We start from the raw sequence: 17,685 nt of genomic DNA, 5'->3' as shown, positions 1-17,685 counted from the left end.
GTGTCATATAGATGTTTTTCTCTTTCTGGCCTTCTCTCTCCTGTCTGTCCTCCTTCCTTTCGGTTTCTTTTTTCCACTTTCCCCATTTTCCCTTTGTAGATGGTAAAAAAAAATCTGATTAGCCTGAAGGCAGCAGGATTGAGCCCGTGGAGCATTAGCTACTGGAAAGGCTAGAAAGAGAGGGAGAGAGAGGGATAGTCAATGGGTGAGATGCTGGAAGAGTTGTACACCTGAAACAAATACAGTGTGGTATGTCAGTTATATCTGCATTTAAAAGGAAAAAAACAAACAAACAAAACAAAACCGGAGGGAGTGAGAGGAAAACTTAAGAGATCAGCTATCTGAAAGCCTTTGCACTAGGACCTCCTTCCGTTTAGCGTCCCCATCTGGCACTCTTTTGGTAGGAAGATCACTTAAGGCTACTTTGGCTGACTCAAAAGCTTGGCCCATCATTGCTTCCATGGATGAGCAGGAGCACTCTCCCCTGCTAAATAACAGGATCACCACTCTCCTTAGTATTGAACAGTTGTTCTCTGGCCCAAAGGAATATGTTGGCCCCACTGGGCCCGGAGCATCATCCCCAGCAGGCCCAGAGAAAGCCAGGGTCCCCTCTCGCTCTGGGTAGATTAGAACTGCAGAGAAGCAGCACACCCATTTTCCTTGGGATCTTCTATACATTGAAGACCCCCCCTGTCCTCGCTCACTCCTCACAGACCAGAATCCACCAAAGAAGAAAAAAAAAATCAGGCCCAGAGAGTGCTGACTAATAGCCTCAGCTTTGGAATTGGAATGATACTATTTTTGTTTCCATTCTGTCTTTATAGTTTGAACTTTCCTTTTGGTAGTCTGTAAATATTCATCATCTCAGAGTCTTTTGAATTGCAATGGCTTTTAGTCAAAACTGAGCAAAATGTGCCATTTGAATAATAAAAACCTCATTAAAGTGAGGCAAAAGAAATTCTTTTCCTTTTGTCCAAGCCAATTAACTGTCTTTACAATTAAAAAAACGTCTAACACTTTATAGTTTCATATTCCATAAGCCTGTTTTTTAATTAATGGAGGTGACAGGTTTTAGGTACAGGGTACATATTTTGCCTCTGGTGTTGTGCAGTTAACATTAATGAAAGGTATTAAAATTTGGTGAAAGAGCAGAGGATTTCCCATGTCCTCTGTGGATTCATGCCTCCAGGCTGAGGTCTTTGGTAACAAGTTTCTTGATGTGTTTTGCATTTCCTTGAGAAAATGTATAGGCAGGGATAAAAGTAACTAGAGGAGGCCACGTTGTTAATAAGAGGTGTGGTGTCAGAATTCCAAATGCCCAGGCCTATCCTAAAGACACGGTAACACTGCAAAAATCAACTTTGAAGAGTTGTGTTTTCTCCTGTGGGTAGAAGGGAAGGGTATAGAGACAAAGGAAGTAACTGATCTAACCTGGCATGTACCTTGCGCAGTGCTGGGACTTTACTCATCACAGCCTTGGGAGGGGTGTAAGCTGCTGTTCTAAGTTCACAGGGAGCAGAGACAGGTTTACAGACGTTAACTAACGGGGCACAAGTCAGGTAAGTATAGTGACATGACTGAGGTAGAATTTCTGTCAGCACTTGTCTCTACCCACTTAAGGGAGCTTATCTAAGAAAGGAGGTATTGTGCAGTAGCTTTGAACTCACCTGATCTTCTTATTTTGTTTTGTTCTTAATCATTTGCTTCTTTATTTTAGCTGTTTCTGATTCTTATTCAGACCATAGGATGTTTGTTTCTAATCTCTTGTTTTCTTGCTTGTAAAATGTTGATAATAATACATATCACTTAAGTTTCTTATGTACACAAAGCTATTAATAAATGCGTAATCCCCATTTATCACTCAAAGGAAAAAAAAAGTATCAACAACTCTGAAAAAGTGAACCAAGTATTCGAGATGAAAACTGAAAGGAGCTCACATATAATTCATATATTCACTTGGCCCTTTTCCCCTTTCTCTCTCAAAGTTTTTTTCCAGTGGTCTTGCCTTGCTACAAAATATGGGTTATTTTGGTTATAAATGAGTAGATTCTGTTTTGATTTGAAATAGACTCTGATGAATGTTCTAGGTAGACCAGATGCCTCAAAGCATTTTTTGTCCACCTCTTCAGAGTAACTGGATTGTTGGGGGACTGTGCATTGACAACTGGGGGGACCATAAGTGGAAAACAGGTGATCCCAACCAAACACAGCTGACCTCAGCCACATCAGCACTTTTAGGTCTTAGGTAGGTGATGAATTGGAGCTTTATCAGGCAACAGAACAAATAGGATAGTTTCTCAATGAGACCTAGTGGCAATGAGATTTACATAAATACTTTTTAAAAAACAGTGAGTTAATTCTTTTTTCCTCTAGTGATAAATTAATTCATGCTTTCTACCACGCATTTATTATGAATTCTTAATGAAATTAGTATCGAGATCATTAATAATATCATTAATATTATGAATAATTAATGAAATAATACCGATTCCTAGCAAACTCTAAGAAAAAATGAATAGGAGAGAAAACTTTTCAACTCACTGTGTAAGGCCAGTATTAGTCTGATTTGAAAACCAAATAAAGACATCACAAGAAAATTACAGACCAGTATCACTTAGGAATATAGATGTATACATCTTCAACAACATATTAGCAAACCAAAAGCAGCAATATATAAAAGGGATTATACACTATGGCAAGGTGTGATTTATCCAAGGAATTCTAGGTGGCTTAACATCTGAAAGTCAGTGTAATATACCATATCAGTAAAATAAAGGATATGCCATTGGACACAGGAAGAGCATTTGAAAAAGTCCAACACCCTTTCGTGATAAAAACACACAACAAACTTGGAGTAAAAGGACATTTCCTCAGCCTGATAAAGGGCTTCTAAAAAAAAAAAAAAAACCCACACCTAACCTTCTACTTAATGCTAAAATATTGAATGCTTTCCCTTTAAGATCAGGAAACAAAACAAGGATATTAAATCTTACCACTTCCATTCAATAGTGTGCTGGAAATGCTAGTCAGAGTAATTGGGGGTGGGAAGGAGATGTTCCAGTTGGAAAGGAAAAAGTAAAACTATCTTTATTTGCAGGCAAAATGACCTTAAGTGTAGAAAATACTAAGAAAGCCACTTAAAAAAACAACTAAATCTAATAGATAATTTCAGCAAGGTTGGGGGATAAAAAGTCAATATGCAAAAATCAATTGTATTTCTATACACTAGTAATGAATAATTCCCAAATCAAATTAAGAAATCAGTTCTGTATGCCATAGCATCAGAAAGAATAAAATACTTATGAATACATTTAATGAAAGATGTGATAAATTTGTATTTTGAAAGCTATATAATATTTAAGAAGGAGATTAAAGAAGACCTAAATGGATATAAAGACATCCCATGTTCATGGATCAAGAGGCGTAATATTGTTAAGAAGACAGTATTCTCAAAATTAATCTGCAATTTTTTTAAAAAGGTTTTATTCATTTTAGAAATAGAAAGCACAAGGGGGGGATGGGCAAAGGGAGAGGGAGAAGCAAACTCCCCACTGAGCAGGGAGCCCGCCTCAGGGCTCAGTCCCCTGATCCTGAGATCATGACCTGAGCTGAAGGCAGAGGCTTATCTGACTGAGCCACCCAGGCACCCCGATCTGCAAATTTAATGTAAACTTTATCAAAATTGCTGTTGGCTTTTTTTGCAGAAATTGAAAGCTGACTCTAAACTTTATATATGTGCATGCAGGGCTCCTGACTAGCCAGCCCAAGCTTGAGAAGGAACAACATTGAATTACTCACTTCCCATTTTAAAAATTTATTGCAAAGCTTTACTAATAAAGACTATAGTACTACCATAATAATGGAATAGAATTGAGAGTCCCAAAATAAACTCTTTCAGTTGGTCAATTGATTTACATCAAGGGTGCCAAGATCATTCAATGTGGGGAAGAATAGTCTTTTTAACAAACAAAGCTAGGGTGCTTGGGTGGCTCAGTGGTTAAGCGTCTGCCTTTGGCTCAGATCATGGTCCCAGGGTCCTGGGATTGAGCCCCGCATTGGGCTCCCTGCTCCACGGGAAGCCTGCTTCTCCCTCTCCCACTCCTCCTGCTTGTGTTCCCTCTCTTGCTGTGTCTCTTTGTGAAATAAATAAATAAATAAATAAATAAATAAATAAATAAACAAACTTAAAAAAAAAAAACCAACAAAGCTACAACAGTTGTAATACCTGAATGCCAAAAAATGAAGTTAGATCTCTTGCATTCACCTTACTTCTGTGTTAGCTTACAGTGGATCATAGATCTAAATGTAGGAGCTAAAACTAAAACTCTTAGAAGATAGAAGTGTATCCTTGTGATGTTGCGTTAGGCAGTGGTTTCTTAGATAGGGCCCCAAAAGCACAAGTGACAAAAGAAAAAAAATATATACAACTTGCATTTCATCAAAATTAAAACTCAGAAAGAAGATAATTTAAGACATTTTGGGGTTCCACCCACCTCTAGAGACAACTATTATTCACATTTTTGTGTACCTTTCATTAATATTTTCTGTGTTATGTGATCATACAATATTACATATTTTGTTCTATAACATGCATGTTTTACAGGGTCAAAAGATGTATCATTTTAATGGCTGCATAGTATGCATATATTTAGATTCATTTAATGATTTCCCAATTTTATATTTCATTTATTTTGTAATATTTTGATTTTATAATGTAATTACAAACACTATGGATAGCCTTTAATATATGCCTTTTTACAATTCTTGTTAGCACCTTAGGATGATTTCCCACAAGTACCATTTCTTTATGAGGATTTAGGATTTTGATTCACATGAAAGGCTTACTTTTACTTTTTAAAATTTTATTATGAAACAAATTAAATATATTCAAAATAGGAGAAAATATTATAATAGACCTCCACTTACCCATCCCTGGGCTCCCTTGTTTCTAAAGTGTAGATATAATTTGACCTCTGGGAGGAATATATTCAAACAATGTGTGCCTGTCTCTTTAAACAGAGAGTTTCCCCCTTGATCCATTTACTTAGAACCTATTAAATGCTGGTTCCTGTGTTGGTCTTTATACAACCTGTATTCTCTTTTATTTCTTACATATTTCTTACATTATTTCTTACATATCTCTCTTTATTTCTTACAAATACCTTAAGGGTTATTTTGATTTTTTAGGTGAAGAAGCTAAGAATTGGATAAACTAAGATGCACATATAAAATTAGGTTTTAGAATCTGGGTTCCATCCAGGGTGACCAGTTTGCCCAGGGTGGTCCCAGTTTGAGCACTGAAAGTCCTGTATCCTGGGGAACTCCTGGTGCCCTGCAGCTCGTCACAGTCTAAGCCCTTCCCCAGCAGCATGGCTCATGCTGTGACATCCCATTTCCAACTGATGAATCTTGAAGACAGGGAAGAGTTGATTATTCCTGTCAGAACATGGGTTATTCTTGGTTTTGGTGTTTATGTCTGCACAGTGTTGGATGTTTTATTTTTCAGATCTCTTCACGTGCTTGTGTGCAATGCAGCGGCTTTTGCTCTGCCCTGGAGCCTCACCAAAGATGGCCTGGAGACCACCTTCCAGGTGAATCACCTGGGGCACTTCTACCTTGTCCAGCTCCTTCAGGATGTCCTGTGCCGCTCAGCTCCTGCCCGAGTAGTTGTGGTCTCGTCTGAGTCCCATAGGTGGGTTAGCATCTGATGTTTTTTTCCATCTGGCCCCTTCCTTGTGTCAGCCAGTATCTTCCCGAGGCTCCCTTTCCCAAAAATACTTTTCAGTGATGCTCCTCTGGAAAGTGTGGGTGCACTCAATCTGGCTTCCTTAATTTTCCGAGGTCTTTCTCTTGTTTTGAGATTGTGGAGGATTATTTGGGGGGTTTTGTCTACAGCAATGTAGATGGTTTTTACAACTATACTTCAAGCTCCTCATTGATTTTGCTTCGAGATGGAATAATAATTGATTAAATCTGAATGCCTGACCTTTATCGATTTGTCATTCAACAACTTCAACACCTCACCAAGAAGAATGTGCAGTTATTCTAGCAGGAGAAACAATGCAATTAAAGACTGTGAGATGAAATCCAATTGTTTTATAATGAGAAATTAGGGAATTCAATGCAGACATTAGCTGAGTAATTGTAGAAAGGGAAAGTACTGTAGTTAGAACATATTAGAAATCTGGCCATGCCTCTTTTGGTTAAAATTTCAATTAAAACATCAGATGGCACTTCTCTTCTATTACCATTAGGAGAATATCCAATTGACTGAAAAGGCGTTTGAAAATTTCATCGTATTTTTAGCATATTTGTTTCTGGGGTTGGATAAACAACTATTTGTCTAAAGAGAAGTAGTCGGAGAAGACAAAGGACTTCCCGGGTGAGGCTAGATTTAATGCATGTTAGGGAGATTTTCCTGGTGTGGTTGGGAGCTTTCACTCTTTGCAAAGTAGCTGGAAAAAAATAATGTGCAAGGGTCTGTTTTTTTCCCCTTCTTCTCCGTCTTAAGTCCTGAAATGTTTTAGTGACCCAGAATGAAGCTTATTTTTTTAATCATGCTTCCATAAAATGTAACCCCTGGGACTTGGAATAGAGAGACCAGCCAAGGGTTAGCTTGAACCCTTTATCACTCCCAAACACAGGGGCTTATGGTATAAGTGACACATTGCAGATAGATTTACTTTTACCATTTTAAATTTATGATGGCTGAAATGAAAGGAAATGCCCGTAATAATCCTCCCCCGTGTTAAAAGACATGAAACATCTAGTAATTAGGTGGTAACAAAATCTGGACATCCTTATCTTTGCAAATCACACCAGGTTTGTGTGGGGAAAAAAAAAAGTGGAGTGGTCCTGCTCAGGAGTGAGGGAGGCTACTGTGGGGGCCGGCACAGGAGAGCAAGCTCCGGAAATAAATCTGCCAGCCGCGATCGTTTGCCAGATGTGGAGGGCACCACGGGATATGTTTAAATGAGTTGGTATTTAATGGGAGATTATGTTGAATTGTCAGCTGCTTGCTTCCCTTTGTAAATCTGTATCTCAGATGGTATTTCATGTGACGTCTTTGTTCTCTTCTTAACTGCCGCCTAATTTGAGCCTACCTTGGAGATCTGAATCTTAATTTCATGGAACAGACGAATTGGAAGGAATGGCCTTGGTCTCCTGAATTAGACCCATTTTGTTTACAGACAAGGACTTCCTGAAATGTCTTATCAGGCCCACTCCTGTCTGCTGATTGGCACTGGTTTTTCTGGTCATCCTTGGCACCTGTTAGGGGTTATTTTTACAAAATGCTAATTCCCCCAGCTGGTTTGTTTATGACCCTTGTGTTGCCCTCCTGTGGTGCCCGAAACAACAGTGTGAGTACTGGGTGCACAGTCCTGGGAAAACACTTGCTCACTGTTCAAGGACCCAGAGCCCTAAACCATGTTGTAAAAGGGAAGTGTTGATATCTAATTACCTCCATAAACCTTGGCAGAATCTTTTCGCTGGAGTCAAGACCCCCTGTTAGGGGAAAAATAAAGTCCTATGTTTGCAGAAAAATATTATACCAGACTGCCCTCAGGCAAAATATTTATTAGCCTTCCCGTGTCTTCATTGTATTTTAGTTACTTATCTGGATTCTGAGCAAGTGAATGGAGTTTCTGCATACCCAAAATACATCATATTAAAATGAGAACTCTACTTCCTTGCTGTGAAAAATTTTCAGACAACAGTTAAAATAGAATGAAAAGAGCGGAGGGCTGGCTGTACAACTCTGAATGGCTGCAGCTGTGTTGAGTGCCAAGTTGCTACACACACACACACACACATACACACACACACACGCACGTACAGCTTCTGACGCAAATTCAGTCTTATTCTTTGAACATACTAGCTTTTGTCTACATAGAATCCAGCCTAATTATTTTTGTTTGGTAATTTAAAAATCCTTGGTTAAAAAAAATAAAGGAGCAGTATATATAGAAATATAAGATACAGGTCCTCACAAACAGCAAATGTTAATGTCCAGAGAGCAAATGTTCACGTTTTACTGTATTGGTAAGAGGATAATTCTATTAAGACATTATTGTGTGGCTTTGTCAATTTTTCAACTAGAAAGTAGGGTAAGCAGCCTTTGAAGAGTTGTTTTACTGCCTCTTGAGCTGAGAGGTGAACATGGTCGTTTTTCAGGAAGCCTGCCCTGGTTCAGAGGAATCAGAAAGCTTGCCCACCCTTCTCGTTTCCCAGAGGACTGTCAATACAAGCTAATCAGACCTTAAAAATGGGTCTGCTGCTCAGGAGATCAGCAGGGCAGGAAGTCAGGGGTCTGCTTATGGAGGGGGGCTGCTTGCACAGGGTGGGCCTGCCTTATAGTAGCTGTGCTTCTCCATCCTGAGAGCTTACTTCAACTGGGTTCCATCTAATTTCTCATCATGGGGTGTTTGTGTGCGTGTGTGTGTGTGTGTGTGTGTGTGCGTGCGTGTGTGCGTGCGTGCGTTTTTGTGCGTGTGTGCGTGTGTGTGCGTGTGCGTTTGTGTGCATGTGCGTGTGTGCGTGTGTGCGTGCGTGTGTGCGTGTGTGTGTGTGTGTGTGCGTGTGTGTGTGTGTGTGTGTTTCACCTTATTTCTAGGTTAAGGACTAGGAATGATTTCCTTTCTCCCTCTTAACTTCCCCGGTGTTCCCCGTCATGAGATACTTCTGTGTTGTCCTTAAAAACCAAAGCAGGGAATTCATTCTAAACTTTAGCCACAGACATATTGATGAAGAACCTAGAGGACCTGAAGCTTGTGCTAAATTCTGCCTTTGGAACAAGGCTCAAAACAAAGCTTTTTGTAATAAGGGAAACTTGGCTTAGTTTGGAATTCTGAACCCACGACCAAACTTTAATTCTCTAATCCTGTATTTAGTCTCTGTTCTGTGTCAGGCACTGTGGTAGGCAATATGCAAGGAGCTTACTGTCCACCTTCTAGAAATTCACAGTCCAGAGTTGGAAGCAGGTGAATAAATGGCTTGCAGTCTGGTGTGGTAAGGACAGAGGCACACTGTACAGATAAAAGGCAAAGATGGCATGATTTGCTTTGTTACTGATGTTGGGGTGGGGGCGGTGCGGGGTCATTGAACACTAGGGACATCGTGGCCTGGGTCCTGACGAGTGGGTACCTAATTTCCATGGAAACATGTCTTTCCATCTGCTTTGCATGGCTTTTTTCTTTTTTTTTTTTATTACTATGTTAATCACCATACATTACATCATTAGTTTTTGATGTAGTGTTCCATGATTCATTGTTTGCGTATAACAGCCAGTGCTCCATGCAGAACATGCCCTCTTTAATATCCATCACCAGGCTAATGCATCCTCCACCCCTGTCCCCTCTAGAACCCTCAGTTTGTTTTTCAGAGTCTATTGTCTCTCATGGTTCATCTCCCCCTCCGATTCCCCCCCCTTCATTCTTCCTCTCCTGCTATCTTCTTTTTTTTTTTTTTAACATATAATGTATTATTTGTTTCACAGGTACAGATCTGTGATTCAACAGTCTTGCACAATTCACAGTGCTCACCATAGCACATACCCTCCCCATTGTCTATCCCCCAGCCACCCCATCCCTCCCACCCCCCACCACTCCAGCAAGCCTCAGTTTGTTTCCTGAGATTAAGAATTTGTCATATCAGTGAGATCATATGATACATGTCTTTCTCTGATTGACTTTTTTCGCTCAGCATCATACCCTCCAGTTCCATCCACATTGTTGCAAATGGCAAGATTTTATTCCTTTTGATGGCTGCATAATATTCCATTTTTTATATATACCACAGCTTCTTTATCCATTCATCTGTCGATGGGCATCTTGGCTCTTTCCACAGTTTGGCTATTGTGGACATTGCTGCTGTAAACATCGGGGTGCACAAACCCCTTCGGATCCCTACATTTGTTTCTTTGGGGTAAATACCCAGTAGTGCAATTGCTGGATCGTAGGGTAGCTCTATTTTCAACTTTGTGAGGAACCTCCATACTGTTTTCCAGAGTGGCTGCACCAGCTTGCATTCCCCCCAACAGTGTAGGAGGGTTCCCCTTTCTCCGCATCCCCGCCAACATCTGTCGTTTCCTGACTTGTTAATTCTAGCCATTCTGACTGGTGTGAGGTGATATCTCACTGAGGTTTTGATTTGGATTTCCCTGATGCTGAGCGATGTTGAGCACTTTTTCATGTGTCTGTTGGCCATTTGGATGTCTTCTTTGGAAAAATGTCTGTTCATGTCTTCTGCCCATTTCTTGATTGGATCATTTGTTCTTTGGGTGTTGAGTTTGATAAGTTCTTTATAGATTTTGGATACTAGCCCTTTATCTGATAGGTCATTCGCAGATATCTTCTCCCATTCTGTCGGTTGTCTTTTGGTTTTGTTGACTGTTTCTTTTGCTGTGCAAAAGCTGTTTATCTTGATGAGGTCCCAATAGTTCATTTTGCCCTTGCTTCCCTTTCCTTTGGTGATGTTTCTAGGAAGAAGTTGCTGTGGCTGAGGTCGAAGAGGTTGCTTGCATGGCTTCTTTCAATTTGTTCCCCATTGCCACACAAGAAATTGTGGGAATAAGCAGTTGGGGAGAGTTGCCTGGAAGAAATGGCACTCAAGCTGGGCTGGGCTAAACAAATATGCCAAGAATGGTTTCCAGCAAAGTTGATGGAAGAAGAGTGGAGAATGAGAGCAGGATGTTATTTTTATCCTGTACCATTTAGATGCTGCCTAGATCCTTGATGCTACTTTCTACTTAGAGTAGGTAGAATTTCTAAGACATCACCCATATATTGGATCATTGGGTTCTCAGCAGTCTCATTTTGTTATACCTTATTACTACTTGGAAATAAAGTTCAAAAATAATATAACATCCCTGCATAAATATATTTTAATTCAATATGCTAGCTTAACTGTAATGGGAAGAAAAATAAATGTGAAGCAAAATAGCATGTTTCTTGCTTGAGCAGGACTACAGGAAAGGTAAGTTATTAGATGTGTGTGTCCATGCATAAATCACCTGCATTGGGATACTCACAAATGCAGACTGTTAACAGGTGTGTGACATTGAAGACTCAAATACTACTAGCATGGAATCAAGCCTCACCTCCCCCCAAAACCCACGGAATCAGAAAGTGCATTCATTCTTCATTTGCATGGTTGTTATACTACATTCTTTGAAATGCAGTGGATGTTAAAACTATGCATATATGTACAACACAGCCAGGCTCTAGGATCAGCTAATTATACACAGGCTTTTCATCTGCGTGAATGTCCAGTGGGCCAATCTTCACTGAGCAAGACTCCATCTGCATTGCAGGACATCTACCATTCCCGGCCCCCGCCGACAATCATTATAACCACCAGAAAAAGGCTCCCATAAATTTTTAAATTTCCCGCTAAGTTCCACTGCTTTGGATGATTAAGCTCAGAAGTCTGGGTCCTTCCTGTGGTTTGGGGAGTTGGAAACAGGCAGCCAACAATTAGTTTCAAGGTCTTGTTGCCATATTCGTGATAACATTTCTGGCCATCGTCTTTGTTGATGACTTCAGAGCAGCAATGTCATTTAACACCAGAAATTGGATGTCACTGACTGAGTCTTGCAGAAGGGAGGTTTAATTTCCATTAAAACATGAATTTCATCTGTCCCTGTGATGCTTTTCCTTGGTCATAGCTCAACCTGAACTCATATTAAGGAACAACCAGATTATTCCATAATTTTCATTTTACCTTTTGGTTCTGTTTCCACAGCAGTTACCCAGAGTACTCTCCTTATGTTTCCTTATTACTTCGTGCAAATGCCCAGAGTTAATTTAGTGAAGGAAACTATGAGGGGTCCCTAACAAGGCTGAGACCATCATCTAGAAAATTCTTTTTGTTACAATTTTTTTTCTTTTAGGGCAGTCACTACTTTGTTACTTAAGAGAGAGAGAGGGAGAGAGGATGAGAGAGAAAGAGAGAGAAAGAAAAGGAAAAAAAGGAAAGAACTAAACAGCTGGTATTTAATGACTCCGTCAGACCCAATTATAAAACACCAACTACTTACTTTGATTTGTGTGTATCCATGCCATGGGTATACTTAAAAACAGTAGACTCTGCCAGAACTCATTTTGGCTTTGTTTACATTTATCTTTTAAACGTATAAGACTATTGATGGCACCTCACCAAGGTTATAACCCCTTTATAATCATTAATTTTTAATCTGAAAAAGAGTCTTGGGGGCAGCAAGACTCATCTATATTTACTTGGATGCTCGAATGAAAATATACAGGACTCATGTGTTGGCTAGAACAACCCAGGAAAGCCCCGTCAGAGGTTAGGAATGTGGTATCTTTCTGCTTCCAAAAGCAGCAGCCCTTTATTTAAGATGCTTTTCCAATTTAATTTAATTATCCTTGAACTTCCTGTTGAAGGTTTTGAAAAATCCATGTTGGGTGGCAGGGCGCGGGGGTGGGGGGAGGGTATGGGAGTTTAGCATGTTATGATTGCCCCATTTCTGAGTTTGGGCCTTTATTTACTCTGTCTTTGGACCCACTTGGTTTATCATGTTAAATCACTATTGTTAGTTTTTAAGGGACACTGTTTCTGCGTTTGCACAATTGTGTTCTCAGTTGTCTCTGGTTTCCTCAGATTTCTAATTAAAAAAAAAAGCTAGTATCAGAAGTCAGAGATTGGCTGCTTCATGTCATATTTCTTTCTTCTTCTTCTTCTTCTTCTTTTTTTTTTTTTTTAGATTCACAGATATTAATGATTCCTCGGGAAAACTGGACTTCAGCCGCCTTTCTCCTTCTAAAAATGACTATTGGGCCATGCTGGCTTACAACCGGTCCAAGCTCTGCAACATTCTCTTCTCCAACGAGCTCCATCGCCGCCTGTCCCCCCGTGGGGTCACGTCCAACGCTGTGCATCCTGGAAACATGATGTACTCCTCCATTCATCGCAACTGGTGGGTGTATACACTGCTGTTTACCTTGGCCCGGCCTTTCACCAAGTCCATGGTAAGTGAACGGCTTCTATCATCACAAACACCGTAAGTGCGCTCTTTATGGACACACGCATTTTCTTCAGCTTCTCGCCTCTTGTAGTGTTAAGTCTGGTCTTGACGGTGACATCCTCAGGCCCATCAGAGCCATTGGAAAGGGCTCTCGATCGCACTTCAGTTGACTTATATGGCATCTGTTTCTCTAAAGGCGTCTTGGAGGGCTGGATAGTCGATACGGTTTTCAGGTGTTTTGTTAAGGATGGATAAGTCTTGATGGAAATGGTTCTCTTTATTTTGATGCAATTGTTTTATTGCTATTATGCAGAAAGCATAGTATTTGATAATGGTGTTTTGGGTCAGTAGGTGAAAAACATGGATTTGTGACCACTGAATTAGCAGAAGTGATTCCTTTGTTTTCACTGAGAATCTGTATTTGATGTTCTAAATTCTTTAACAAGTGTAAACTTCACCTGGAGAAGGTTTCATTGGTTAGAAGTGCATTTTATTCTTTACCTCCCCAAGGTGAGTCCTTTTGGATGAAACACATTTCTGTGGTTAGATTTGGAAATATTTACAAAGATAAATAGAAAGTTTTTACATTTTTGATGGTTGTATAACAACCATATCTAGAGACTTCTTCCATGAAAACATTTTAATAGAAAGTCTTTTAAATGAACAATGCACATTTTACACTATATTTGGTATGGTATTTTTCTAAACCAGAGGCCTTTAAAGACACCCAGAATTAGTGCATACTACTACTGTTCTAGTTAGATGACTTAACATCTAATCCTCAGAAAGGCCCAGACACATTTTGGCCTTTATGAGTATCATGAGGTGAACTCATTATCTTAGGGAAATGATCCCATGGCCTCTGAATACAGTTTGTCTCCGCCAGTGGCCATTCCCACTTACTGTGGTGGGTAAGGCATTTAACCAATCGTAGCCTGATTCCTCACAACTAAGATGGCAATAGGGCTTGGTGTGGGGTTTGACCATAACAGATATGACATTTATAATAATGGGTATAGAATTTCTGTCATGATTTTAATCTGACTATCCAGCATGGTGGCCACCTGCCATATGTGGCTGTGGAGACCTTGAAAAGTGGCTAATACAGGTAAGAAACTGAATTTTTAATTTGATTTTACTTTAATTAATTTAGATTTATAATAATTTAGACTTAAATAGCTACACGTACCTAACGGCTTCCAGATTGGAAAGCACAGTTAAATAACGTGCCCAACATGGTGTCTGCGTGTAGTATTCCTGTTAGGATGGTTGTTATTTTTTGTTGTTACATTACCTTTGGAGAGGACTATTCTCCAAAATGTCATTGTTTGTGTTGCATACAAGGGTCACAGAACTAAAGGAGTATGTAAACCGGGAGTCTGGTGGTGGTGTTTGGGTGGACCTCTGTCTCTGTCCCCAGAGGTCCAAAGAGAAAGTTATCAGCAAAGTAGGAAGGGTGTCCAGATGGAGAGAGCCTGGTCTTGAGCATGTATTTCTGGTTCTCCAGGAAGCCATAGTAGAATGAACTTTCCCTGTTCTTGTCCCCAGGTAACTGAAAAACATCATCTTTTATCTGCCACAAATGTACTTTTTTAGATAAGCATATAAAATATGAAGACTGTGAAATGTGTATATAGGTTTAGATTTTAGGAAATTTCTCTCTAATAGTATCTTTATATACTTAGGTATTTGGGGGTATTCTTAGCCATCAGAGTTGTATGACTCGGTTTATAAAGAGGCGGAATGGAAACTCACTTGTCAAATTCATAGCCAATCACTTCTTGTTCATAAACATTTCGGACTCTGCGCATGTGGGAGAGGCATCAGCATGACTGTAAACTGCGGGGTGGGTCCGTGTCACTGGCGGGGCAGACTGGGCTTACTGGAAAAGTCGCTCTGGTGTTTTATCCTTTTCTACGTGGCTTGACACTGTTTCTGTCAGGATAAGACATTTGTTTTGTGGACGCAGAGTACACTCCTACCTTTTTAACACCAGTTATTTTTTGAACATAAACCATATAGTTGCATCCCATTCTTACCCCCTGTGAAAGTTGGGATCCTAAATGCTCCTGAAGAAGCTTCGCCTGGATGCAGTACCCTCATCACCACTTGGCTGTCTGTGCTTCACAGCTCTGTCCGTGTTGCACAGCAGAAGTGTTTCCCTTGACACAAGTGTAGCTGGAGTACACGTCCCATTGCACAAGGTCAAAGAATCAAGAAGCACAGCCCAGCCTTGTGCTTGGAGGCTCTGCCTTTGCTTCTCCACCCGAGCTGGCTCCCTGAAGTATTAAACAATGGTATTCTAATATCAATGTCCCTGTTTTATTTGCTGTGACTTGCTGTGACTACGGTGATTTTAGTTACACTAATTAGGTCACCCTTCATGGAGTCAGGCTATTTTAAGTACCTCTTTAAGGAATATTGTTGCAGATCAGTAATTTTACAATTGGATGTTCTTGTGCAACTTTATTAAATGTAATCTGTCTTTTAAATGTTGCCCTTTTACAGTTATACATTTCTAATTGTTGCTGTAAATGCATTATCACTTTGAAATTAATTAATTTTTCCATTTTGGCTGCCTGCAGTATAATAATCACTAATGAGAAACTCATAGGGATTAATCTTAGCACAGCGACCCCTACTGGTAAATCTGTGTCTTTGGCACCTTGTCCCCTTGAGGTCTGGAGGTCAGGACAGGTGGATGAGGAGTCTGTGAGGGAAACGTTTGTCTCCCTTCCCACCAATTTTTGTAAAAATAAAAATAATACATACAAATGGGAATAGGATTTTTTTTTAAGAAAGCTTTACGCCCAGTGCGGGGCTTGAACTTACAACCCAGAGATCAAGAGTCACACTCTGTACCTACTAAGCCAGCCAGATGCCCCGGGAATAAGGGTGTTTTTAAATATTGTTTAAAAAATATACAGGATTCTTTCACTGGTTTTGAAACATCTTAAAGGAAACTAAAGTTTGATGGGAGCTTTCTGATAATGAAGTCACATCCATCATGTGTATTTTCCTGTCTTTCTAGCTTTCTTTTATGCCGTTAAAATACTCTAAAGTTGTATTTTGTGTATGTATGTATGTATGAATATACATTGTAAGTATATATAAAGTATTCATATATAGGTTTTTCTCCAAGTGACATAATTCACAAAACCAGACCCAGTGATAGGAAAGATGTTCAGGGGTAATTTTGGCTGTTGGTGATTGTTACCATGTGTCAACACATGGCAACACTTTAGATTCCTGCCGTACTCCCAGGTAGGATGCGACTTGGCACTTTAGGCCAGACATCGTGATGCTTTATGCCTCGGCATGTGTGTCTTCACTGATTCCTCACAATGGCTCTGCAATGTTAGAACCATTACCCTCCTTTTGTAGTTAAAAAGCACAAAGGACTTGCCCATATCATAGACCCTTCAGGGGCTCCTCCTGAGTGCACTTGTTCAGATCACCACAGCACCTCTGTCCTGTGGATCTCTCCTTGTGCACTTAGGTTTTCTCTTTAAAATGTTTGGAAGTACCTTCCTGAACTTAACCCTCAGTCTTCTTACCCCGCCCCCCCCAATAAACTTTCATTTCTGGTAAACAACATCTGAGCTCGCGTTCCTAGGTCCAAGCCAGCCCTTTGCAGATCGGTATGTAAGTTTGAAGCTGAACGTTGTCACGTGGCCTCTTAGGGTGTTTTGTGCAACCAAATATTTATGTTGGCAGGTAACAGTAGAAAGAATATCATGTGTTAGGGTAGCAAGAGCTTAGCAGATGTTTTAGGGAACGGCGTTTTCAAATCATTTTACGTTAAAAAATGAGTTTGTAGAACTTCTGGAATGATTGAGTTATGTTTCCTGTGGCCGTGTAAAGCCAGTGATTGTGCTGAGTTTTAACAGATGTGCATCTACCCCGCTAATGGATGGACCTGCAACGCTGGTTCTCTTGCAAAGTTATAAATTATAACTAGAAAAAGCACAAGATGTCATTCTTCTAACCTTCGCAAAAGCCAAGCTGAGTAATTCTGCCCTTGAATAACCTGCTGCAGGGTGATTTATAGTTGTATAATTTAAAACATAATGAAGGAGATAATAGATGTTGATTTGTTCTTTAAATTAGTGTTTTAGAAAAATACTTCCCCCCATCCCCTTTAAATACCTGCAGCTGACTACACTCTAGGTACGATCAAGGACAAAACCCTGTTCAAATCTTTACTGGTGCACTGGAGTAAAATGCAGGGGCCTTTTTCTGTGTTGGGAGGAGGAGATACAGTTTTCACTGTAGAAATTTCAGCATATTCTTCACTAATCTAAATATTTTGGGACTCCTGAGTGAGGGTTGAATTCTCTTGCTGCCTTGCTCTTGCCAGTCCAGATATGTCACAAAACTAGACTCCTGAGACCCCACTGTGGTCAGGCCACACTTGACCTTTCCTGCAGAACCCCACAGAAGGACCTAGAGGCCGTGCTCTTTCTGCTGAGGTCACATCCCTGCGACCTCATACATTCTTCTTACTTTCCAGGATTATCATTGGCATTGGTTTTATTAGTCACCTCTGATTCTGTCCAGATCTTTAAAATTAACAGTGTTTGCTCAATTCAGAGTCCAAGGGATATGGGAGAGTGAAAAAGAACAAAGGATTTAGAATCATTAGGCCTGTATTCAAAACTCAACGTTTCCACCTGTTTTCATTATATAAGTTTGAAATG

The 17,685-nt window shown here is 40.0% G+C and overlaps 1 protein-coding gene across 4 annotated transcripts in view; it reads left to right on the top strand.

Annotated features, from left to right (window-relative positions):
* The window catches only part of WWOX (WW domain containing oxidoreductase), a 928,538-nt gene that overhangs the window by 264,817 nt on the left and 646,036 nt on the right, over positions 1-17,685 (top strand). For 3 of the 4 annotated variants that reach the window (XM_027618083.2, XM_027618080.2, XM_027618081.2), the window contains 2 exons: positions 5,507-5,692; positions 12,725-12,989. In XM_027618083.2, coding sequence (XP_027473884.1) covers positions 5,507-5,692; positions 12,725-12,989 — 451 coding nt within the window. The remainder of the gene's footprint in view (positions 1-5,506; positions 5,693-12,724; positions 12,990-17,685) is intronic. The other variant, XM_027618082.2, reaches the window with a different exon arrangement.

Source organism: Zalophus californianus, chromosome 17 (assembly GCF_009762305.2).
Source record: "Zalophus californianus isolate mZalCal1 chromosome 17, mZalCal1.pri.v2, whole genome shotgun sequence".
Taxonomy (NCBI): Eukaryota; Metazoa; Chordata; class Mammalia; order Carnivora; family Otariidae; genus Zalophus; species Zalophus californianus.
Note: the sequence above shows the minus strand (reverse complement) of the source record. Positions and strands in the feature narration are given on the sequence as shown.